The 25,703-nt window shown below is 52.7% G+C and overlaps 1 protein-coding gene across 4 annotated transcripts; it reads right to left on the bottom strand.

The window, feature by feature from the left end:
- Window positions 1-904: 904 nt before the first annotated feature.
- Window positions 905-24,230, bottom strand: Rab3il1 (RAB3A interacting protein like 1). Of its 4 annotated transcripts, none has more exons than XM_075973458.1 (12): window positions 23,992-24,191; window positions 13,328-13,583; window positions 12,829-12,924; window positions 12,670-12,747; window positions 11,858-12,076; window positions 10,917-11,063; window positions 10,275-10,403; window positions 10,060-10,172; window positions 7,977-8,076; window positions 5,578-5,644; window positions 1,940-5,016; window positions 905-1,797 (listed from the first exon to the last, which is right to left on the bottom strand). In XM_075973458.1, exons 1-11 carry the CDS (start codon window positions 24,141-24,143, stop codon window positions 4,934-4,936), a joined length of 1,440 nt encoding a protein of 479 aa, XP_075829573.1. In that variant the 5' UTR covers window positions 24,144-24,191; the 3' UTR covers window positions 905-1,797; window positions 1,940-4,933. The 4 variants fall into 4 exon arrangements, with proteins under 4 accessions (XP_075829573.1, XP_075829574.1, XP_075829575.1 ...); XM_075973459.1 differs by lacking the exon at window positions 23,992-24,191 and adding an exon at window positions 21,176-21,392; XM_075973460.1 differs by lacking the exon at window positions 10,917-11,063 and having other exon boundaries at window positions 23,992-24,230.
- Window positions 24,231-25,703: the final 1,473 nt, after the last annotated feature.

Below are 25,703 nucleotides of genomic sequence, written 5' to 3'. Positions count from 1 at the left end.
CCCCAAATCCCCAAATCCGGGCAGCTGAGGCCTCTCAGACCACTCAGAAAGGGAGAGGCATCACTCGACATTCCTGAGCTGCCATTGGGCCACTGCCAGGGTGTGTGGGTATAGGAGGGGGAGGGAAGCCAGCCAACTGGAGTATTTTACTTTTTGAGGGGGGGGGCAAACTTAAGGTTTGAGGAGAGTCCCCTTGAATGCCTTGAATGCAGACCCTTGCCTCTGTCCAAGCTGAATCCTTTACTATTGAGAGCTTCCACCCAGGCCTCTTATTGGATGCCTTGAAATTGTCACCCCCTACAGAGCCACTGGCTACTGTCCTGGAGCCAAGGGATGTTTGTGCAGTGCCAGGGAGGCTCAGCAAGCTGGACAGGCAAGCAGTGGCTTTAAGAAAAAGCTCCGGAGTCACCAACAAAGAGCAGTCCCAGAGCTCAGGCAAAAGGGACACAAGTCAGAACTCTAGGGTTTAGCTTGAGTTACAGATCACAGCATGAGCTGAGTTAGTAGTTCAGGGTGCGACTCTTTTGAGAAAGGAGGAGTGGAGACCATGGGCACTATGGAATTATGTAAAAGCTGTTTGGAACCATTTAGGCCAGCAACCACAAGCCTGTCGGCCACTATGGTGGAACACACCCCTTGGTAAGAACAGGAGACACAGAAATGTGCAGCAGAGGTGAAAAGCCCCCCCCCCCCATCACTACTAGGGGTGCAGATCAAAGCCCAGGGAGCAACAACTCACATCTCATACAATGGTTACTACCAAAACCAATAAAATAAATTTGGTCAGGAGGCAGAAAAGTTGGAACCCTGGGGTATTGTTGCTAGAACTTTAAAATGGTGCAGCCACCATGGAAAAGCATGGAGGGCCTTCTAAAAAATAGGACTACCATGTGAGCCAACAAACTTACTTCTCGTTATTTATTCAAAAGGACTCTAAGCACGGTCTCCAAGAGATATTTGCATACACATCAACATGTACCAGCAGCCTGTGTCTTCTCCAGTGAATGGACAGACACAGCAGGGTGTTACACATACAGCAGAGCATGGGAGAGCCTTCAAAGGGAAATCCTGTCTTACAGCATGGATGGATATTGAGGACATTACATGAAATGAAACAAGCCAGTCAAAAGAAGATGAGTATGCTATAATTCCATTTACAGCAAGTTTCTAGAGGAGGCATATTCACAGAGGCAGAAGGTGAAATGCTGGTCCCCATAGTCTAGGGGCAGGGGAAATAGGGAGCTGTCTAATGGGCATAGCATTTGTCTTGCAAGATGCAAAAGGTTTATAGATTGGTTTCATGGCAGTATGAATATACCAAACAACTATCATTCTACACTTAAAAATGGACAAGATTGCATGTTTTTAAAAACACAGTATGGCAGAGATGGTTCAGTGGGCAAAGCACTAGCTGTGTAAGCCTCATGACCTGAGTCCAGACCCACAGAACTTGTGCAAAGCTCGATCCAGCTGTGGTCCTAATGGGAAAGTAGGAGGCAGAGATGGGAAAAGTCCCAGAAGCTAGCCTGGACTACGCAGTAATGAACAATAAAAGACTCGGGAGGACAAGGACCAACACGACTCCAGAGGTTGTCTTATGACGTGTGCACCATGGTACGTGTGTACTCACACACACAAACATACAGCTCATAAACACCATGGTACGTGTGTACTCACACACACAAACATCCAACTCATAAACACCATGGTACGTGTGTACTCACACACACAAACATACAGCTCATAAACACCATGGTACGTGTGTACTCACACACACAAACATACAGCTCATAAACACTATGGTACGTGTGTACTCACACACACAAACATCCAACTCATAAACACCATGGTACGTGTGTACTCACACACACAAACATCCAGCTCATAAACATCATGGTACGTGTGTACTCACACACACAAACATACAACTCATAAACACCAAGTGAATGCATGCATGCATGACCGAATGAGGGAAGAGTGTGAGGGGGAAAATCATAATCCTAACTCATAAATGAGAAAAGCAGCTGGCTCCAAGGTCACAGCCCTGGCAGGGTTCAAATCAGGGAAGATTTGGCAGATGGTAAAGTGAGATATCTCAGGGTGTGGCACCAGGTAAGTGTGCTTAGTCAGGTTCAATGCCTTCATGCCTAGAGGCCAGATTCAGGGCTAGCCAAGGAGGCCTCAAATGATTCCTACGATGCCCAAGGGGGTTATCTAGAAAATATAAGAACAACTATGTAGCTGATGGCAGTTAACCTCCCTCATCAGCTTCAAGAGTAAGAGCCCCAAACTACCACCTCACAGGTTCGATAGCACAGTCAACCGTAACAGGGTATAGCATAGAAAGCAAACCTAGGTTCAAATGCCAGACCTGTCTCAATCTGTTTTGGTGGGAAGCCCAGGTGCAACCTCACTTCTTTTGTTGTGTGTGTGGTGCTGAGGATCAAACCCCGGGCCTTGAGCACTCTACCGCTGATCTACACCCCTAGCCTTCTGCGTCAATTACAGAGGCAAAGAATGTAAGCACATTTTGAGTGTTTAGTATAAAACACAAAACACTAATACTATGGGCCACAGAGAGTTAGGACCTCTTTGATTTTTTTTTCCAGAACAGGGGCCTAAACCCAGGGCCTCATGCTTGCTAGGCAAGCCTCTACCACTGAGCTAAACAAACCCCAACCTTAAGACCTCTTTGTGTTCCCCAATGCCTCTGTCCATTCTGTGAGGGAGAACAGCGTGTTTTAAGGTTGCTAAGAGGCTGAAACAATGGGCTCAGAGAGGGCTGGGAGCTATGACTATTGCTAAGCTATTCATTGCTGTTACCAAGGTGTGGCTGTGTTGATGGCCCCACCTGTGGCCTGATTGTGGCCAAAGCTTTGTAAGAGAAATGCAAGTAGTCAGTGAAGTAGGGGCCTCCACGGGCCTCTGGAGTGCCTCCTGGTGTCCCTTTGGTCCTGTGATATGGGATTCTGCACATGGCTGAGCCCGGAACACAGAAGTGAGGGACTGATTAAGTCCTAGAGCTCAGGTTTTCCTCCTTCCTTGTCCTCAGGTGCACAAGTGTTGACACGGAGGATGCCATCTGGTACACCAAGTCCTTCCCTGCCGTTCTCCTTTCTTCCATCCAGTGACCTGGATGCATTACTGCTATTTTTATTATTGCCAGTGTCCAACACAGAGATCACCCCTGTGTTGTTAAATGAATGAGTAGATGTGACAGGGGTCTGGTTAGTGACCAGGTGTCTACAGGGACTGTGAAGATAGGAAAGGATGAGTTACAATGGAGCAGGGAGGGGACAGGAGAACAAGGGGTGCAGTAGAGGCAGGAGAGTCCTGGAAACAGGCTACTGGCCAGAGAACCCGTTAAGGCAGAGGACCTTGACAGCTCTGGCCAGCCCCGAGCTGATCTACCATCTCAGCTGCACCTAGGCTGCAGGCCAATAGAGAAGTTCCCGTAGGCTACTACAACCTCTGACCCCACCCAGAATCTGTTGCATCCTCCTTACAAGAAAGCACAAAGGGCCCTACAGGTGGGGCAGAGGCAGGAACCACAGGACATCTCCTCAGGCCTACTTGGAGGTCCCTGGGGATTCTGGTTACCCTGACCTCTTTCCACTTGTGTCTGTCATGCCTTGCTAATGACCCATCTAAGAGTGCCAATCCAGCACTTCTGAAGTCCCCATCTGCCCTATGGCAGGTAGCACCAATCATTCTTGCACTGTCCTGCCAAGCCCTGGGAAGCCTAGATGCTTCGACTGCTGGCTGCTAATAGACTGAGGGTCATCTCTAAGGGCTAGGAGATTCACAGATCAGAACTGGAATACTAAGGACAACTCCAACAGCAAGTAAGTGGTGGTAGCAGTGGGGGTGGCTTCAGGATTTGGGTTTAATCCCAAGCACGAGGGCAGTCAGGAAAGGATTTGATTTCATTCCTTCAGATGCCCAAGCCCTGGCCAGAGCCCCAGGGCACAGGAGTGAAGGCCACTGCTGCCTAGCCCCTACCAACAAAGCCTTCCTTTATTAAATAGAGATCGTGTTACATTCCACTTGAAGGAAATGGGGCGTGGTGAGGGACACGTCCAGGTTGGATACCCCAAGCCCAGTTCCCGGGGGGCTATGATGGGTAAAACAGGGTCTGGATCCTATGTAGCTTGCCCAATCCATCCAGTCCCACATTCGGGGCCCCTGCCCACAACTACATCCTGAGGCTCCCCTGGTGGCACACTTTGGGAAGAAAGGGCACAGGCCTTTGGCAATTTTAGGACCGGGACCTCCTGGAGATGGGGTTGAAGTAGGGAGGGAGGAGAAAGAGAGGCCTCTATGCAGAGGAATGGAGGGGCTGGGGGGGGGTTGGACTCATTTTCAGAGCACTCTGGGGGCAGTTATCCCTCCACCGTGTTTAGATTGGAGACACTTGCCCCACCACTGGGGCAGTCTAATGAGGTCACCTGGGAACAGGGTGAGAGATGGCCACAAGGGGGTGCTGGTGACCCAGGGCTTAGAGGCTGTAACAGAGCATACTCTGGAAATCCAGTCACCCTAGAACAATCCCTTTCTGAAGACAGCAACAGAGCATTGGTAAGCAGCAGGAAATTGTAGAGGGGGTACTGGCTGCTCAAGGGTACCCTCCCTAGGGCTGAGCCTCTCCCCGACATGGCTCCCAGCTCCTTGGTCTTTGGTGCTTTCTTGAAATTCTCTTGGTGGCAACAGAGCCCAGTGGGCAAGAGGTTCATCTCATGAAGTCCAGGGCAGGCTGTCCTTCCGTCTGTCCCAGGAGGAATGGGTGGGACTGGCTTAGTTCTGTCTCAACAGCCTGGCTGTTTATCTGTCCTTTCAGCTTCTGGCTCAAGCGGGCTCCGGGATTTCTCGTCTGTCTGCACCAAGGCAACCATTTGCGCTAGCTCAGAGCCTAATTCAGGCCTGGGGCCGTGCCCTAGGCCTCCTGGGGGAAGAAGCCAAGCTTGGCTAGTGACATCCCCTTCCGAAGCCTCATGATCTCCCAGAACATCGGCTCAGCTGCAGACAGAGAGAGAGTTCATGGTCACTTCAGGCAACTGCCCTGGCTTCCTCTGACTTAGGGCAGGGCAGTGGTGGAGCACCCTTTCTGCTTGGTCAGACATACACCCTCTGCCATACAGTCCTCATCGTGGGCTTAGAACTACACTTCTATATTTGCAAATATGTCCCCACCTTGACCCAGAGATATGAGCAGGGCCCAGGGCATCCCTGTGTCTGGAGAAGGGAACCCATGTTTTGGTGGCCATAAAGAAGAGAGAGTCACAGAAGAGACTCTTCATAAAGAACCTTGAATGTCAAAGCCAGTAATAGGAATGCTGTTTCTGCTGGCCCTGAGGATCTCTATGCAACATGACCCAGATATGTGGAAGGTGTCAGATTTGCTGCCCCAGTGAAGCAGAACCCATCACCAAGGAGGATCGGGGACACTTCCTTTAGCTGGCCTTCTACGGAAGGAACTGTAGGGTCCTGCCTCTGCTGCTGTCAGACAGCTAGTCCCCATTCGGCCCTATCGCCCTCCCGTGGGAACTATTCCAGAAAAGAACACTAGGGGGCACTCACCATCCTGCCGAACCAAGCCTTGCTGGATGTAGCGAATGTAGGTGAAGAAGTTGCATACTGCAGTGATCTGTGGGCAGAATGGAGAGGGTGTGACCCAACAGATTCCCCATATCCTAGGGTCCCCTCCAAAAGCCAGTGGAGACCCTATCTTGGAACAGTAAGTCCCAGTTACCTGGAAGAGCTAGGGGGTGCTCTCTGAATCTGTTAGAGCTCGGCTTCCAAGGTTTAATTAACAGTCGCAAGACTCCCACAGCTCCTAAGAATAACTGCTGTAACTGTCTGTAAGCAATGCAGCACGAGAGACACACTCACCATGCACATTTTGCCAGTGATAAAGACTGGTAGAGTGCAGAGTTAGGAAGTGGTCAAACTGACAGAGGAAATCAGGCAGCCTGTGTCAGCATCCAAGCTTAGTCCCCTGTAGACCTGCTCCTTTTGAGCAAGGAAGTCTGGGCCCACCAGACATAAACTAGGTACTGCGTGTAATTCCATGAAAGCCAATTGGAGTTGCTTTTCCAGGCTGCCTTGTCCCTAAGCTGAGAGCCCAGTATGGCTAGAGGCTTGTTCACTGCCAAGCTCTGGTGACCCTTCATTGGCACAGGCGCAGCTCCAAAGACTCTCATAGAGAAGAGGGGCTCTGTTTTTAGCCCAGAGGCCATCCCCAGGCCTGGCCCCATCTCACTGCTTCTGAGGGTTTAGGTGACGTTGAACCCATGGTGCCCCGTTTTGTGGCAGGAACACAAGGCCAGCTCTTTGGCTAGGATGGAGGGAGCTCCGAGCTCAGGACTCCCTCTGAATCAAGCCAAAGCCAAGCCCTATCTTGGTTGGCCTCCTTTCCCTGCCTCGTCCTGCTTCCCTCACCCCACTGTAAAGTTCCAGAAATGCCCGTGCAGTCTCTGCATCTAGAAAACCAGCCAAGGAACAGGCAGCTGGGCCCACAAGAGTCCTTCCCAGGATTCTGGAACTGGGAAGCTCTACATGTAAGGTACCCAGAGGCTGGCAAGTGAGAGAGACTGTGGGTAAGGTTGGCACTGTTGCTAGGCCTCCAAACCTATAGAAACTGCCAAGAGGCCAGAGAGGGTGCAGGGAACTGGAGTTGGGGGAGGCTGCCAAAGGCAGGATGGTGTGAGAAAGCATAGGAGCAGCCAGGTGTGGCTGAGCCTGGTGCTGGGAAGGGGAAACAAGGCTGGGGGAGGGGAGATGGCACAACTCTGATGCCAGGTGAGTAGCTGGCAGGAGATAACCACAAGAGGCTCCTGAGCACAGACTGGCAGAGTGGTAGAATTTCTCCCCAGGGCTGTGCTCTTGGTCAACACCTCATCCCTCAGTCTGTCTGAACAAGAATCACATAGCAAACCATTAGACCCTCCTCAGCTTAGGTCTCTTCTACTACACAGCTTTGCCAGGCAGCACCTGACACCAAGATCACAATAAAAGAAAGTGCTGCATATAGTATTGCAAGACACAAAGTTCTGTTGACCTGTGGGTTGGGCTAGGAAGAGATAAAGGGGACTTGAGGTCACAGAACAGGCTCTGGGCACCCCGCAGATACAAAGTAGGAGCTGCCTACAGTTCAGTCCAAAGACTCCATGTCTAGACTCTGTGGCCCCGGGAGTACTCCTCACCCTGTTTTTAAAGGCCATGTGGTAGAAGTTGAGGGTGTCCCTGGATTACAAGGACTTTCAGGGACACATAGAACTGAATCCTACCGACAATGGCAGACACTTGGAAAGGAACCTATGTGAGCTGAGCTCTGACTGCAGGCTGCAACCTGGGCTGGGGTTGCCTGGTGCATCAGTGTCCAGTCTCCTGGCCCAGGAGAAAGGTGAGAGAATAAGAGTGTTTAACAGCCAGACGTGGTGGCTCACACCTTTAATCCTAGCACTCAGGAGAGGCAGGCATATTTCTCTAAGTTCAAGGTCAGCCTGGTCTATATAGCAAGTCCTACAACAGCCAGGGCTGCATAGAAAGACCCTGTCTCAAAACAAAACAAAAAAGAGTATATTACCTTTTGGATGGGGATATAGCCAACTGGTAGAGGGCTTACCCACCATGCCCAAAGCCCTGGGTTCAATCTCTAACATGGTAAAAACCAGGCATGGTATAGAGTATGTCTATAATTGCAGCACTTGGGAAGTGGAGGCAGGAGGATCAAAGTTCAAGGTTATGTTTAGTTGCAGAGCAACTGGGTTGTGAGAGGTTGTTATCTCAAACCCCTATATTTAGGGTCATTTGTCACACAGCAATAGGAAATCAAGACATTTGCCCTGGCGATGGTCGGGGAGAGTCTCTGCACCTCTGAGGATAGTAGTTCAGGCTCTGCTTCCAGGCCAGCGGTCCAGAGTTCTGGCCCTTGTGGTCCCAAACAAGCCGAGTGGCACTTGTGAAGGATGACTCACCCTGGCTCGGGATGACGGTGAGATGTAATAATGACTCTCGGAGTCTCCGAGGCGGATTCGGTGGTGGCAGGTACGGGCCAGTCCGCTCAGGGCACACGTGCTGAGGAGAGCAGAGGAAGTGTAAGGAGCCGAATGAGGCCCATAGAGGCAGGAGACATGTGCTAGCTAGAGCTGTACATAGAGTTAGCACAGGAAGCAGATGGGAAGTAGGGCCTGTCCTCCCCTTCCCTCTCCTCCCAGCTTCCAAAGGAGCCTGGGGCCAATGGGGCAAGAGTCCTCAGGAAAGACCTTGAACACAGCTGGATCCATGCCTACTCCCCCACACCCCTACCACCCACCCATGTTCCTTTCCCCACACAAGCAGAGGAGCTTGGTCAATCTCATATCATATCAAGTATAACAGAGCCTCTCTCTCTGCAGCCTCTAGAATTCCCCCCCCATTCCTGGGGACCTTATGCATAATCAATTCTTTCCCTAACTGAATTCTGCTCTGACTGCATCCTATATCCACAACTAACCCTGTGTCATCCCCTGCCCACCAGGCCTCACTAAGAAACCCCTCCCAAGCCACCTCTCTCCTCAGCCAGATCTGAGAAACTGACTTAGCACCTTCAGCTACCCACATACTAAGTTTCTGTGGTCCTGAGCGCCCATTGTCCAGCCTCCCACTCGCAAATCTCACTCCTCCACTGGTCCCTGCCTTCATGATGAAGTCTAGAGCATCATCTACTGGGCTCCTTCCCCCACATCTGGGCTCCTTCCCCCACATCTGGGCTCCTTCCCCCACATCTGGGCTCCTTCCCCCACATCTGGGCTCCTTCCCCCACCTGGTTGTCATGTCCCCAGCCTACACCATTCCTTCTGCTTGAATTCCCTCAGCTTCTTCCAACCACGCTCTTACTTTCTTTACCTTTCTTCTCTATGTTACAGCCAGGAGCGTCTCCAAAGGCCACGTCTAACTCATCTTTCCCCGTAGCTTACCTATTGTCCAGGAAATACAGAATCCCAAGTAAAGGACAGTTGATTGTGTCTGTTGCCTTTTCCTCACTGCAAGGCTGAACCTTCAGTGAAAGGTCACCAGAGAACTTTCTTTTAAGGTAACACATGCTGATGACCCCCTAAAACGCCCACCTAGTGAACTGGTACCCTAAAGGGCAGGGGCCCTTTAAACTCGGGCCTCAAACAGCCCCTAGAGACTCAACCCCAGCTCCCCGATCCACAGCTAGGTCCTGACGCTGAGGTGTTTACACTCCGTCTTCCCTGGCCTGCATTCATTCTGTTCCCTCTGCCTGTCAAACTGGCTCAGATGTGCCCTCTGTGTGGCCAGGCTTCCTTTGTGGGGCCAGTCCCCCCAGGCCAGCTCTGGAATGCCAAGGGCGGGGAACATGCCTGACCCTCAGTCTTCCTTGACTGCTCACTTCCTTTGCTCCCCTGCTCAGTGCTGGCTGAGCAGGTAAACTGCCAGGGCCGTGAGTAATTTATTGGCAAGAGATAGAGCCAGCCGCTAGCAGTCACTTATACACCAAATCAGAGTCCAGTATCTCTGTGGGACAGAAGAGGAGGGAGAGGGAGCGTGGACGACGCCAGCCAGAAGAGACACCCCAGTTGGCAGCAGGAATCTTTGTCAGAGATTCTTCCTGGTCCTAAATGGGGACAGTGATGACTGTTCCTCTCTTGTTTACCGCTTTCACTTTTTTTAAAGCAAGGTTTTTTGTAGCCTGGGCTTGTCCTGAACTTGCTATATATAGCCAAGAATGACCTTCAACTTTTGATCTTCCTGCCTCTACCTCCCAAGTGCTGGAATCACAGATGTATGCCACTACGCTTGGTTTTACAAAGTGCTGGGGGTGGATTCCATGACTTTGTACATGCTAGTCAAGGACTTATTCATCTCTTAAGAGTCCCTAGGCTAGGTCATAAACCACAGGAGACAGTCACCCTGAATGTTATTGTCCCCACCCACCCTGAGGCTCTATATCCTATCCTAGACTCAGGATCCGGTCCTAGTGCCCTAGGGTGCTGCCCGAGGCTCCATTTTGGACTTTCCCGCCAAAGCAGGAGGGGCCCAGGGCACTAAGCTTACTTGGTGGTGTTCCATTCAACGGTGGGCACCTTCGCAGCGGGCAGAGTCTGTGAAGCCACAGGCTCGATGGTGAGTGTGTTGTCCTCCACAGCAGCCCGCACCATAGCTGAGAGCTGCAGCAGAGCAGGGCAGAGCTTGTGAGATGCTGGGTGACTGGGAATTAATGGACGGGGTCCCCACCTGGCCACACCTTTAGATCTTTCAGCCCACCTCACCTCCTGCACTGTGAAGTCGAGGCATGGGCCCACATCCTCCCGGTATACCCTTTCCAGGAAGGGGCAGTCCTTATCCAGGGTAGGTGATGCCCTCCAAGCCTGGAACTCTGAAAATAGGGTCGTATCGACCTGCAGGGGAGGGGAGTCAAGTGGGGGCAGTCAGGGATGAGAGTGAGCACCTCCGAGAAGGCAAGTGGAGAGGCGAGGAGGGAGATGTAGGAGGGCTCAGGGGACCATCAGGCCTGTCCTCAGCAGCCATGCAGGGGAGCAGAGTCCAGGGGAAGAAGAGGTCCTGTCTGCCCTTTGCACCAAAGAATTTAGAACAACACAGTTTGTGTCTGGGTGTACATTAAGTTTCTTGGCACTGTAAAATGACAGACTTGGATCCAGGGCCTTGACCTGAGTGCTGCTACTGGAAGAAAATACCAAGAGCAAGCCCGTAAGAAGCTGTGGGTCCCCACAGGAACCCATGGGTCTCTGGACATCTGGAATGCACATATAGGGACATGCACACAGGAGAGGACATTTCACAGGTTTTCCTGCTGCCCACTAGAGGAGGCAAAGATGGCCTGCCCTGGGCTGCATGCACAATCAGTGAATCCCACAGGGGAGAGGAGAGGTGGTCCCTAAAGGAGCCATTACCTGTCGGGAAAAGGAGAGAGAGGAAGCAGAGTTGGGGGCCGTGGGTGGCTCCCCAGATGGGAGCTGCCAGGTTGGCTCGTAGGTGAGGTGGATGGCCTTGCTGGGGATCACGCACAGCAGCAGGGAGAGTAGAGGGGGCAGCCCAGGCTGGGCCCGGGGATGGGTGGACAGATGGACAGACAGACATAGAGACAGGAGGAAGGAGGAGATGTCAGTGTCCAATGAGAAGTCAGGCTCTGAAGGGGACTGAGAGGGCTTTGCTTGCACTTCCCTATAAGCTCAGGAGAGTTCTGAGCTAGGAGAGGCTTCAGCAAGAGCCCCAGGAAGCTGGATCTCACCTCTCATCTATCCAGTGCTCACCAGATACAGCCTGAACTGGTCTTCTCATGTTCCCACAGTTCCTCCCCCTGAGGGGGACGGCGGGAATGTGGCCTGTGAAGTATTGGAAGTGCTAACAACTACCCAAGGACCTGTGGTCATGCCTGGACCAAGCTTCTCTCCCCCTTTTCCCTGATGAGGCAGGAGAGAAATGCTTTTCTAAAGTCATACTTGCCTCAGCACAGTGCTGAGGACCCTCGAGCACGTAAGTACAGGGTGGACTTAGACATCAAGACTGTAGCCACAAAACACCAGGTAATCCCTTCTAGATGTCCAGTGGCACGTCTGTCACTCTTAACATAGGAAGTGTATCTCTGAAGGGGTCTCCTGGGAGAGGACCTTCAGGTTCTAAGACTGCTCAAGGTCAGAGATTACCACCTCTTGCTTGGAATCGGAGGAGTCTGCCCACCCTTCACAGTTCAAGGGACCCTGAAGCCCAGAGAGGGAAGAGACAGGTGGTAGGTCCCACAGGAGGGGTCAAGCTGGCTCTTCAGAATGCTCACGTGGCTGGTTAAGCAGGATCACCCCTCCCTGTTGTGAGCCCACTATAGCCTGTGCCTCACCTCCTTGCCTTCTTTGTCTTGGGTAGGAATATGCCCTGCAGTGGGGCACACAACTGGGCAGAGGGAACTGCTGGTACTCTTATGGCGTGAATGGCCCTTTCGGGGTCCAGCCTTGGTGGGGCTCAGCAGCTGTGGGTGGAGCTCACGGTTGGGAGAGGCTGGCGTGGATGTGATGACCAGTGTCTTCAAGGCTGTCACCTCGGCCTGCAACATATCAATCTGGCCCAGACAAGATGACCATCAACCCCAATGCAGGATTCATATCACCATGGCTACCACAGCCTGGCAGCCAAGCAGCCCCAGCAGTAACTAGCCTTAGAACAACCTCTAAGTCATCCATTCTACAGAGAGGGAAACCAAGGCTGAGAGGAGACATGGCCTGCCTCTGGTCACATCAGGAAGCTCTGCTGGAGGCCTTTCTCTGGGAACTTTTCTATTGTGTATTCAGAGATCTCCAGAAGCCAAGAACAGCTCAAGCTTCACATTTACTGATTGGCAAGCGCTCTGAGAAAGGAAGTTGTTTGCCTGTGTTCTACAGCCATGGCCCACATTTCTGAAGGTAAACCTGAAATAACCATTGGGTCCTCCTGGACTACAGCAGACCAAAACAAATCTCCATGGTGGAACAGGAACACCAATGGAGTCTGGAGGTCCTGGGCTACTTAAATTCAGACCCACTCTGCCTGTCCCAGATCTAGTTCTCTTGTTCCTGACGCCGAGTAGATCTGTGAGGAACCTGTTGCATGCCCTTGCTGGTTGAGGCCAGTATACCCCATCAAGGGCTGGCCTAGGCACACAGGGATGGGTCTCACCTTGCCCCAAGCCTCCTTCAACTGCTTTTCTGATGCAGCCTGCTTCATGTTGGCTTCCCGAACCATCTTGTGAGCTTCCTAGAAGAGGGGGCACCTCTGCATGAGTGGTCACAAGACACCGGACCCCTGGGCCACCCATTCTCAGGCTGCTCAACGTACCTCGAACAGGCTGGCTGTCAGTTCCTCCAGCTCCTGCTCCAGCTGTGCGCGCACCTTGCAAAGCCGTTCACACTCCTCGTCCTTCAGCTTCAGCTCCTGAGTGCAGGCAGGAGACTGTCAGCCTGCCCTAAGCAGGCGCCATCTCCCCAGCCTGGTATGAAGCTTGGGACCACCAGCTCACTTCACCGGTGTCTGACAATCGGTGCTACTTTAGCCCATGCATGAGGTTAAAACCCCAGCTCAGCAGCCTAGCAGAGCTAGAAGCAGATTTCCAGATGAGTTAAGATATATGAAAACGTTGAAGACTTCTGAGACGTCAGTGGTGGAGCGCATGCTTAGGACGCTTGGAGCCCTGGTTTAAACTAGCATCTTCCTTTGAGTCCCCAGGACTCCAGCACAGGCCTGGCATGTGATGACCCCTCTTCCCTTCCACAGCTATCTGGGTTCACTCAGTCTGGCTGCTCTTCCTCAGGCCCCAACCCTACCCTGGAGCACCCACCTTCTGGGCTTTGTACAGCTCCTCCTTCAGGAACTCTGAGCCCTTCTCTCGGATCTCCATGGAGGAGCTGCGCAGGCGTGACACATCCAGCGGAACAGCTGCTGAGTGTTCTTCACCCTGGGCCTCCTTCCGGGATGCAGAGTCTTCCACCAGGCTTCCTGGGGACTCTCTGTGACCTTTGCTGAGGCCAAGGTTTTTCCAGGGGACCGAGACAGCTGAGAGGCCCGTAGGGAGGCCCTCGTCTGGTTGGGGTGGGCTGCAAGGCAAACAAGGGCATCAGCACACACAGGCTGGAGACTCAAGACCTGCAGAGCTGAGCCCAGGGACCAAGCCTAGGCCATATACCTGGCACTTGAGCCTCAGTCTGTCCATCTGTAAAATAGAGTCACTACAAGCTGTAACCCGAATGTCACAAGGACCGAGTGACCAAGCATGAACTCTCTTAGGGGCTAAGGCAGAATTCACTCACCTTTGTCATCCACCATCCCTAACCTAGGGCACAGGGCAGTGTTTGGTATATAGAGGTGGCCAGCACTAAGTCCAAACACAATTCACATTTGTTGAGCAGACACATGAATATAAATGTATCAATGCTTAGAATGAGTCTCTACTCTTACACTGTAGGTGGGGACTATCCCAGTGATTGTCATTTCCAAGAATTGAAGGAGCTAGACAAAAAACCTGGATACAGAAGAGGCAGTTAAGTGGGATCCTTCCTCAACATAGTTAAAGCAAATCGAACTGTATCAATAACATGGCATCGTTAATGGCATTATCAATATGATAGATGTTCACAAAGGTGGACCAGAGAGGAAGCACCAGACCTCAGCAGGCAGCAAGATTCTACAAATAGCCCAGGCACACCAGACCCACTTCCTGCCACCCCTGGATTTTGTGAGGAGCAAAATGAAGCTTTCCTTGGCCTTCTGTGTGATTTCAGACAAACATCCCATCTTCAGGAAGCTTCAGGACCCCCCCCACACACACACACTTGCTGAAGCTGAAGCCCGAGAGGCACTGGGGTGCTGCCATTAACCAGCCCCCACCTCCAAAAGCAGACCCTGGAGAGGGAAGAGAGGAAGGTCTGGCCAGTGGCCGTTGTGCCAAGATAGCACCTCTAGATTCGCTTGCTCAGCAAAATCAGGGCTCCTGAGCCAGCAGCCTCAGAAACGCGGCTTGGCGGGTTTGGGGGAAGGGGAGCTGGACTGACTGACTGATAACAGTGGGAAGTGAGGGGGAGGGGCTCAGCCAAGCTTGCACTGGAAGAGCACAAGGCCAATGAAACTGGGGACTGTCCCCCTCTCCTGTCCTCGAGACCCTGAGAAGTTCTAAGAACCTCTGAGCCTCAGTTTCCCTCTGAGTAACACAAAGAAAGTGAGATCTTAGCCACCACAGCAGTGAGTCCACTGCCCAGGCCAGCCTTCTCTCTGCTCTGGAATGGGCCCAACATGTGGCCTGAGGCTCCTGGAATTGGGCCCTAATTGACAGGGACTGGGCCTCAGTGGATGTAAGATAAGGACAGAGATATACCATGCCACCAGTGTGTGTGACAGACAGACTTTCTCAATACCATTGTTGGAGGGCAGGTCCTGATTACACAGGGTCCTTGAGGCCTGAGCCCCCAAACAGTGCTGTGGTAGCCGTACAGGATGAGAACTCTGGCCAGAGATTGAGAGGTTTTTTTGGTTTTTCGAGACAGGGTTTCTCTGTAGCTTTGGTGCCTGTCCCGGAACTAGCTCTTGTAGACCAGGCTGGCCTCGAACTCCCAGAGATCCGCCTGCCTCTGCCTCCCGAGTGCTGGGATTAAAGGTGTGCACCACCACCGCCCGGCCAAGATTGAGAGTTTTGTCTGTGTGCCAGTGTCTGTGTGTCTGTAACGGTATATGCATGTGTGTACATGGATAGGAGGCCAGAGGTCAACTTTGGATGTTACCCCTCCAGGGTTATTGCAAGATCTCTTACTGGGATCTGGGGTTTGCTAATTGCTTAGGCTTGACAGGGGGCTCAGGGATCCTCCTGACTCTGTTTCCCTATGATTACAAGAGTGTGCCACCATGCCTGGCTCAAACTCAGGTCCTCTTGCTTGCTATAGCACGTTACCGACTAAGCCAACTCTCCAATCCCAGTGTGTGTGTGTGTGTGTGTGTGTGTGTGTCAGACACTCCAGTCTGCAGACCCTCCTCCCTTTTTACTTTGCAGCTGCAAAACCAGTTCTGGTGATCCATAAAGTTCAGAAAAGGAAAGAAAGGGTTCCACAGGTCCCTGTAGCCAGACTCTCTGATTGCCCACACACATCAACCAGTATGTCAACCCTCAGATCTCCAGTAGGTTGGGAATCCACCATCTCTGTACCACCTCAGTTCAGGGTCCTTGGGAAAACATTCTTTTTTTTGTGGTTTTTCGAAACAGGGTTTCTCTGTAGCTTTGGAGCCTGTCCTGGTACTAGCTCTTGTAGACCAGGCTGGCCTCAAACTCACAAGAGATCTGCCTGCCTCTACCTCCCGAGTGATGGGATTAAAGGCATTTGCCACCACCGCCCAGTTTGGGAATATGGTCTTCTGTGAGGCATACTATGGGATGGGAATGGCTCTTCTCGGGACGACAGATATTAAGAGTCACAGTTAGAGCTGGGCATGGTGACACACATTTGGGAGACAGAGGCAGGCAGATCTTTGTGAGTTTGAGGTCAGCTTGATCTACAAGATGAGTTCCAGGACAGTCAGGACTGTTACACAGAAAAACCCTTCCTGGGATGGGGGTGGGAGGACAAAAAACAAAAACCAGCCAAGGTCAGAGGCAGATGGGTGTCCCGCATCCCCCATCCTGAAGCTGACTTAGGAGCCTAGGGCCCCCACATACAGGAAATGCTCTCCTGGGTCACTTCCCCAGGAAACAGAATGCAGTGGCAACAACTCTCACTCCAGCAGGCAGCAGGGATTTTTGTCCCTATCCTCTAAGCATAACTGAAGGAGAACTCCTGAACTCTGTAGCTTGTTAGTCACGCAGACACTCAAAAACCCTCTTTGGGTCAGAAGATCCTGTCCAGAGCTAAATAGGACCCCTTGAAACACTTCTACACCCAGCCTGAACAAAGCAGCCTTCTCTGGGCTCTCTTCAGCAAGTGGGCATGGCCCTCTGCAGCTCTTTCTACAGTTAAGAATCCCTTTTCTCTTCCAGGCCACAATGGTTCACTAAATAAACAGCAGAGGGGGCCCTGAGCGCAGCTCTGGACCGGGAGGAGGCCAGGCCAGGCAGCACACATCCTATGCCCCCGGAAGCTACAGGAACTGACTCTCAGGGAGGCAGTGCCATGGCACTGGGGCAGGATTCAGACTCATTCAGGAGACTCGGAATGACAGACATATGACATTCAGGCAGCATCACGGTGCTAGGAAAGGTTTTATGGCTCTCTATTAGCAGCCTACAAGTCCAGCCTACAAGTCCAGCCTACAAGTCCAGCCCACAAGTCTAAGTCTTTAGGCCCAAACCAACAAGTACATGGTAGGGTTTCCAGGTTCCTGGTTCAGGTTCAGGTCAGCCCACCAGGTCAGCCACTATGGTGCCATGACAGTGTTGCAGTGAGAAGGGCTCCCCAGTCCGATTTTAACAACAAGGTAACCAAGCATGAGACAAGGTTGGGGACCGGCTTGGAATACACAGCAAGGAGGTGGTGGTAGGATGGGAACTGGACCCAGACTGCAGGCACAGCACAAACAGCATGTGACCTGCCCCTCACAAGCGGGGATGAATGGAGGTTTCGCAGAAGTGAGGCAGGATGCAGATGGGGTTTGAGGAAGTTGGAGACAGAGCCCAAGTAAGGGTGGAGTGGTGAAGCATGCTGCCTAGGGCTGCCTTGCCTGCCAGGCAGGAATGAGCTGGGAGGGGACACGCCACAGACAAAGCATTATAGGGGGTCTGTGGGCATGGGCAGGGGCGGAGCAGGATTTGGGTAGGAGGGCAGGCAGAGCGTGCGGCACAGTAATTGATTAACTAAGCTATTTTAAAAGCAAGGGACTGCTAAATGAGAATGGTGGAATGGGAATGAGGAAGTGGGAGGGGGTCTTCAGGGAAGCGAAAGGGGGTGGCTCGGGCTTTTGGGAACTACAGGGTGCTGTGGGTGGCTAAAGGGAAAAGGCAGGACAGTGGCAGCTGTTGGGAGATACCAGCAGGAACAGCAAGCCTCTGAGACTGGGCTTAGGGGTAGAAAGGGGGGGACACATCTTGTTTCTCTGATGGTAGGGATCTGGAGTTGGGTCAGAATCCAGTGAGCCAAGGCAAAGAGGCACAAGGGACAGGGTGGGCTGAAGGGGAATAGGGCAAAGGGTGGGAGGGATGTTAGGCCACCAATGGAGAGGAGGGGGCAGATAGGGGAGGGTTTTAAGAACAGCAGCAGACCCTAGTAGGTAGGAGGAAGAGATCAAGAGACTACATAGGTGGTCAGGCCGGATTCTTCTTGCTACTGCCCCCAGGGTAAGCCCAGCCCAAGAAGGGGACTCAAGCCTCTGTCTCTCCACCAAGAGCCAGGCTAGGCCTAGATAAGTGAGGGCCACATGTTCTGCTTGTATAAGCTTTTGGGGGGGGGGGAACTTTCTGTACGCTTAATTCAAGATTTCACACACACACACACAAATGCACATGCATGTGCACACACTTGCGTGCGCAAACACAGATACCCCTAAGACCGCTGACATTTAGCATGTGTCTAGCGCCTACTCTGCCAGCTTCCATATCGTGACCCATAGCTGCAAGGAAGCTTCCAGGAGCTGCCATGGCACCCTTTCTCCTATCCTCTTCATTTTGTACCTTCCCCGCCTCATTCCCCAAGGTTTACTGAGTATATTTCCAGTGTGAGGACTGGCAGGGCTCTACTGAGGGTCTGGTCTGATCCTGGACACAAATGTGCTGGGCAAGGAACAGCAGGCATGACGCTTCCGTCTGTTGAAAGGCCAGGGTGGGTGGAGAGATCACAGGGGCTGCACAAGTCCTTCCCAAAGGGAAGGCCTCTCTGCCTGACTCTGGGGCTCTCAGTCCCCGGTGACCTAGGTCTCAGGGCAGGAGTCCTCCCAGCAGGAAAGGCTCAGAACGGTGAACTGACTCGCTCAAGATTGCAACTCTGGAACTCCCTAGTCACTGCCTGGGGCAAAGGCAAGGCCCTTGACACCTAGGAAGCTGGGTGATCTCAACTATTTTTCTTAGCAGTTCATTAGAGTTTGGTCCCACCCAGTGAATGGGGAATCTGAGACCAGAGGGCCACATCAATGTTATATGGCCACTCAGTGTGACAGAAAAGTCCAGAGCCCACACTCTGGACTCTGATGAGCAAATTCAGAGTGCCCAGGACTGTGTTAGGTACAGAAATTTTAATGTATATATTATCCTCACTCCATCATCTAGATGCGTGGCCAAGACCACACGCCTATGAAACTATAGGAAACAGAGGAGAAGCCCAGCCCGGGCTCAGCCCCTTAAGGTGAGGCTAGATAGCTAGGCACAGCAGTGCAGCCCCAAGGAGGCTAAGGCAACAGGACCAAGAATTGTAGGCCAGGCTCAGTGAGATGGCTAAGTGAGGAAGGGGGCTTGCTGTGTAAGCCTGGGGGCCTCAGTTCAATTCCTAGAACCCATGTAAAAGTAGAAGGAGAGTACCAGCTTCATAAAGTGTCCTGTGACCTCAACATGTGTGCTGTCACACAGGTGCTCGCTCCCCCATCTGACACACACACCCTGCACACTAATAAAAATTTCTTTAAAAAGAGTTCTGGGTCAGCCTAGTCTATATGGCAAGAACCTGTGTCCAGAAACAAAGAAAACCAAGACGAGGACAGAGTCTGGAGTTACCGCTCAGTTGGTAGCGTACTTGCCCAGCACACACAAGGCTCTAGATTCCAAGCCAATACCACATAAACCAGTCCTTGGGAAATGGAGGGAGGGGGTCATCCTTGACTATACAGGGAGTCTGAGGCCAACCTATGCTACATGAGACCCTGTACCCACTTCCCCTCTACTCCAAAAATCTGACTAGAGTTGCCATTTCCCCAGAGTTCAAGGTTTATGCTCTGGATCCTAAGAAGGATCTCTACTCCTGGCTCCTACAGGATCCAGTCACTTCTGTTCATCCCTGTCTAGGACCCTACCATGAACAAACACCCAAGAGTGATAGCTCAGTCCATCTTACAGCAGGAAGTTAAGCCCCAGGAACCTTGGACTGTCCAGGTCCCAACTCTTCCTGAGCTAGGGTCCACAGCTCCTAGGATATACCTCTTGGAGATGACATGGACTTCTAGAGGGGGTCACATTAGAGTGACCTCGCGATGTATGACCCTGAGCATGGTCCCTCTAAACCGCTGCAGAGAGTGGAATGCTTTAAGTGCATACTAGAAGGTCAGACACTGGTCCCTATGTCCAAGGGATGGAGAGAGGGCTCTGTGGGTAAGAGTGCTTTCTGCATAAGCATGAGGTCCCGGGTTCAGATCCCACTTGGCCATAGGTACCTGCTAACTCAGCACTGTAAGGGGACGTGGTACAGTGAGAATCACTAGGGTATATTAGCCACCAACTTAGCTGAAAAACAAGTTCCAGGTTCAGTGAGAGGCCCTGTCTCAAGGGAACTTACAAGAGAGAGAGACAGACACCTGGAATCTCATCTAACCCCCATGTGTACAGACAGACAGACAGACAGACACACACACACACACACACACACACACACACACACAGAGCTCGAGCTGGTCCCAGCCCAGAAAAGGCAACCTGTACCCTGAGGGTCACACAGCAACTGCCCGGGTCCACCCAGCATAAAGGCTCACAACTCCCTTCCGACCAGGCTGTTCCTCAAACACACAGCTCCAGACAGGATCAAAGGCATGTATCCCCAAGCAGGACTGCCTCAACCTCTACAGGCATCAGGAACCCACCCAAACACTTTGCAAGCCTAGCTAGCCTCTTTCCCGGGAGTGAAATTCCAGCAAACACAGGCTGCTTTCTGCTTCCTCTAAAAGATCCAAGCCTGTCCACACACCACATGAACTCAGGTTTGGTACCCCGGCTGGGGTGGAAGCCCCATTTGTCCCCTGGGATTTCGGGTCAGGCTCAGCCGGGGGCCCATGAGATGAGCTAGAGCTCACCTGTTCCACTCTCCAGGGACTTTCCTCCTTCCTCCCATCCTGGGACAGCCCTTAGCAGGAACACCCCAGGCCAGGCCAGGGAGAAGGTATTTGCCCAAATTCAAGAAAGGGCACCAACCTTTGTGAACACGGGGCAGGATCTCCTAATCGATTGGCCAAGAACAGGAATAATGGTCCTAACAGATGGGGGTGGGTGTGAGGGATGTGGGAAGGGCTCACTCAAGTCTCAGGGTCTGTGCTGCTCTGCTCCAGACTGCGGGTCAGCACAGACCCATCTCCATCTCAAATCAGAAGGTTCCAGTCAACTGGCCAGGGACCTTGAAGAGACACAGCCAGCTTTCTCAATTGCACTGTTTCCCCAGAGTTCATGGGTGTTCCCTCCTTTAAATGCGTGTCCCAGATTTACTTTGGGGTATACATACTACCGCTCATCCCTCACCCCCCATCCCCCACTTCTCTCATGAGCTCCATTGGAGCTAGGAGGAGTTGGCACTGTCACCTTCCCACCCTGGGGCAACTCAGATCGGTCCCGCCAAGGTCCTTTAGGCTCTCAGGCAGCAGCGTGTCCTCACGGTACAATGCTACCCTCCGCTGCAGGCAGGGCAAGGAGTACAGATCATCTCTCAAGTGGGGTGCAAACAACAGCGGTGACCCCTCCTGTTTTCCCACCCCAGGCGGCCAGCGCGGCCCAGACCGAGCGCTGGCCCACGGGCATGCGGGCACTTACCCGCTCCACATCCCGGCGTCCCCGCTCTCCGCGTTGCCGCAGCCGCGTCCACGCGCACAGCCAAATCTGCCCTGCAGCCTGTCAATCGCTCCACCGCAGGTCTGTCCCGCTGGCCGCCAAGGTTCGCAGCTCCGCCCCACCCCAGCCCTTCCCCTGCCCTGGGCGGGTCACGTGCCCGAGAGGCGGCCCCAGGCCACGTGCCCAGCCCCGCCCCTCTGCCGGCCCAGCCCTGTCCCTCCAGCTGCGTGGGGACGGTGATCCCGCGGAGCGAGGGCAGGATTGGTCCCGTCATTTCTCAGCCAGAGCTGGCCTCGGCCTTTCCCAGTCACACTCTGCCTCGTGCTTTTGGACCACTCTTGCTCGAGAACCTACAATGGCCCTCTCCCGGGGGTCTCAGCTCTGATTCTCGTGCAGATTGTCACTCAAAGCGGCCAGACACCACTACACACTCACTCAGACTTCTAGCCCTGTTACCACTTTCTGGAGTGCGGAGCTCTGCATCAGTCCCTGTGTGACACTGACTTCTGGAAAGGGGTGGATTAGACCCCAGGCTAGTCCCATTCTTTGAGAAGTTAACCCAAGAGAGCACTTTTGGCCCAATTTACAAATTCTGCTTTTCAGGGCCCTCCCGATGGACCTCTGAACACTGCTCATCCCAGCCTTTCCAGCCATCCTAAGCTCCGGAGACTACTCCACCAACCTCACAAGCATCTGTCAGTCCTAGTATTAAAAAAAATATATGTGAAAAGCTTGAATCCCTGGCCACTGGTCACCTGTCCCTTAGTTCCTCTGCCCTGCTTTTATCCTGGCCCAGACCACTGACCCGAATGAAGTTCAGCCTCAGATCAGGATCCAGTGAGTAGAGCCCATAGCTGATCCCTCCTGTAGTGCTGCTAGGACCAGCTCCCACAGGCAGGGTCTGCAGATCCCTCTGGGCTTTTGAGAACACATCTCAGTCATCCCTCCGTCATTCTGCTGCCTCTTCTGAGTTGTCTAAGGACCCTGCAAAAGCAGGAGTCCCTCCAGGCTGGAACCCCACCTCCTTCCCTCCCTCCCTCCTTCCCTCCTATCCTCTCCCTTAATCCCCTCTTCTCAGGGGTTCTGAGTCATGTATTACCTAGACTGATCTCCAGCTTCTGGGCTGAAATGATCCTCCCTCAACTTCCTCGGTGGCTGTGACCACAGTGTGTGCCACCATGCTTGACTTATGGAATCCAGACCTGCTTTCAAGGGCTTCTACTGCCAGAGCCTCAACTTACCAAGGGCACATCTTCACCAACTAATAGTGTCTCCTTTCAAAAGAAAAAAGTCAGGCTGGAGAGGTGGCTCAGCCAGCAAGAGCTTGCACTGTTCTTGCAGAGGAACCAAGTTTGGTTCCCAGTACCCACATTAGACAGCTGACAGCCTCCTCTGACTCCAGCTCTAGGGGATCCTGAGCCCTCTTCTGTTCTCTGGGGACCCACGCATGCCCCTATATACACATAAATATTTTTTTAAAAAAAATATAGAGTACTCCTTTTCCAGCTTATAGGAACAAGAACTTGGCGAGTGAAAGCCAGGCTGGAATTCAAGTCTTTTCCCACAGCTGGCATCTTATGGCGGGAGGAACCAGGACAGTCCTCCAGCACATCCTTTCCACCTCACAGACTCTCTCAGCTCAGGTCTCTTGTGTTCTTCACTCTCCAGAGTGTTTATCAGGCTATGCCTTCTCCTGGGTAAGGACCAACCCCTTCTTGGAGCTGCCTGTGTTCTTCCACCCAGCCCAGCCCAGCTTAGGGGCTGGCCCAAAGCCATGTCAACATGTTTTTGTTGACTCGAACCCTTCACCAGCTGAGCCTTGAGCAAATGCTGTTTTCCTGCCCCTTGTGCTGGTTATTATCCAGGGGAAGCAGGAAAAGACACAAAGAGTTCAGGGCAGGGGCCTTGCCTTCCAAGTCTTTAAAAGCCAGGGCAGAGATAAACTATAGCCCCTGGATTAGTGGCAGATAACGGGGAGAAGATGTCAGCAAAGGTCTATGGTGCCAGGGGCAGAGGCCTCATCCTGAGAGCCCTTGAGGAAGGCTTTAAAGGACAAGCAAGTGGTCACCACCCTAAGAGCACTGGCAAGCAATTACCAACCAAAAATATCTTCTCATCTATACATCTAGACTCTGTGAACTCCCAAGCCATACAGTTTCCTCCGGGCAGCACTGTGCCACTGGAAAGGAATGGACTCAGAGAAGCTGAGGAACCTGCCTGATGTTCCACAGCCGGGGGGTGGTGAGGCAGAAGCTCTTTACAGCAGTTTCTCCAAGAGACAACCCAGAGCCACTGGTCTTGCTGGAAGCTGCGGCCGGGTCGGGCCACCCCCAGGAGGGTTACTGAACTCCTCTTAGGTGTCTGGCCCAGCCAGTGAGGAGGGAAAACTTAAAGATGTGTTCATAGTCACCAACCACTGAAAGTCTCGTCTTCCCTCCTTCCACGCTACCTCCTCCTGTCCACTCTCCCATCTCCAGCTCTTTACCCTTAGCCGCAGACCCTAGCCTAAGGCTGGAGGCACATGAGCCTTGGGAGACAGCCTGGATGAATCAGCCCCAGATTCTGCAGTTCTCTGCCTCTCACTGTGACCTATGATGAGTATCTTGGACTCTCTCAGCTTCCGTTTCTGCCTTTAGTCTAACCCTCAAGTTAAACCAGACAATCAGGGCTCTTCTCTGAGTGCCCACCCTATAGAAAGCTCCTGAAATTCTTCCAGATTCAAAACAGCCCATTGTTCAAAGCCACTTCTGACCCCCATCTCCCCCACCTCCCCTCAGTGTCCCAAGACCAGAGCTCACCTGTTTGCATCCCAGGGCTCCTCTCTAAAGTTCCTCTCAGATTCAGGGCCCAAACCCGACGGGGCATAGCGGACAGTGCCTGAGCTCATGGCCAAGAACACTGGGCATGATCCTCGGGCAGGGCACTGCCTGGGCTTGTCAGAGCCTTCCATGCCTGCGGGCCAGGCTGAGGTCCCTTTGGATACCCCCAGGAGGGCAAGCAGCAGAGCTTGCCTCCGAGCGGAGCTGGGGCAGAGCCTCCCACTAACCTTTGCTATCTCTCAGGAGCAGCAGCCCAGTGGCCGGGCGGGGCCTCCCAGACAGGCTTCTATCTTCTTAAACCCTTAATTATTAACTCCTGAAACTCAGCGGGCAGCGGAAGACATGGGCCTCCTTCCAGGGTTGTGGGCTGTGAGCTGGACAAGATCTACCTAGGAGCAGGAAGGAAGCTACTCCCCAGTGTTGATGCCCCGGGCTTCACATCCCTAGAGATTGCCTATCCCTGTCCTCCCTGATGGAAACACTGGGCAACCTGGTTCTATTAGCACTGGCTGCTATTTGCCTTTGAACACAGGTCCTCAGTAGCCCCTTACGCCCCTTAACTACCAGCGCTGATGGGCAATTCAATATAGCTTCAGCTGCTCTGTGCCTCAGTTTCCATAAAGTGAATTGTCAGCCTTTAAGGCATAGCCAACCAGCTCTCATTGCCTTTTCTTTCCCAAAGTTGTTTCCCATGTTCTCTCTTTCTTCTGAGCAGGATGGTCGTGGTAATGCTGGGGACTGAAGCCCGAGCCTTGTGCATACCAGATAAATACTGAGCCACACACCCAAGCCTTACAACTAACTTCAACTTCCATTCCATTTTGTCCCTTTCAAAATGGAAAAGATTTCTTCCTGGACTGTGTGACCCTGGACAAATGATTCAGCCTCTCTGGGACTCAGCCCCTCATCTATTAAATGGGAGCTATTTTTCCCTATGGGAGGCAGTAACCTTCATGGAGGGTCTGCCCTAATGTCACAGGCACAGCCCCTAACTTCCTCCTCCTCTACTTTGACTGTTGTCTCTGGTCAGCCTTCAGGTCCTTCTGGGTCCCTCCCCACCAGGGTTACACCCCGCCCAGCCGGCCGGCGGATAACAGTATCTCTGCTCAGCTTTGGACTCCGAAGCCTGCTTAGCCTAATGTAAGCCAGATGCTGGCGGAGGGTTTCCTGGCTGTGAATTTTCCATGGCCTGCTCCCACCCCCTTCCTGTTTTTGCTTCTCGCTCATCCCCCTACTAAATTCTCCAGTGCCCCCACCTTCCTCTGCAGGGCAACCAAGGCCTCACCTGGAAGCCATTAGCAGAAAACAGGATGTGCAGAGAGGGGTGCATCTCCTACCACCCTGACTCACCCTGGCCTGGATGATGGCAAAGGCATGGGGGGATACCCTCAGTGGGGAAACTGAGTCAGAGGTGCTGAGGACCTCACAAAGAAACATGATACCTTCTGGACATTTGCTTAGAAGGGAGGGTCTGTGAAGTCCTTTTCCAGAGCCAGTAAGGAGCTTACCCTCTCCCCTTCAAATCACGGAACTGAGGCTTGGAGAGTCAACCAGGGTCACTGGCGAGTGGGCACCAGGAGACAGTTGGGAATGGGCCAGTTGGCAGCAGAGCTGTCTCTCTGGGGCTTGCTGTTTCATATGCATCCCCTGCCTGCCCTCCCCCTATTGCTTGAGGTTGAGCCTGGAGTCTG

The sequence above is a fragment of the Microtus pennsylvanicus genome, chromosome 5 (assembly GCF_037038515.1).
Source record: "Microtus pennsylvanicus isolate mMicPen1 chromosome 5, mMicPen1.hap1, whole genome shotgun sequence".
NCBI lineage: Eukaryota > Metazoa > Chordata > Mammalia > Rodentia > Cricetidae > Microtus > Microtus pennsylvanicus.
Note: the sequence above shows the minus strand (reverse complement) of the source record. Positions and strands in the feature narration are given on the sequence as shown.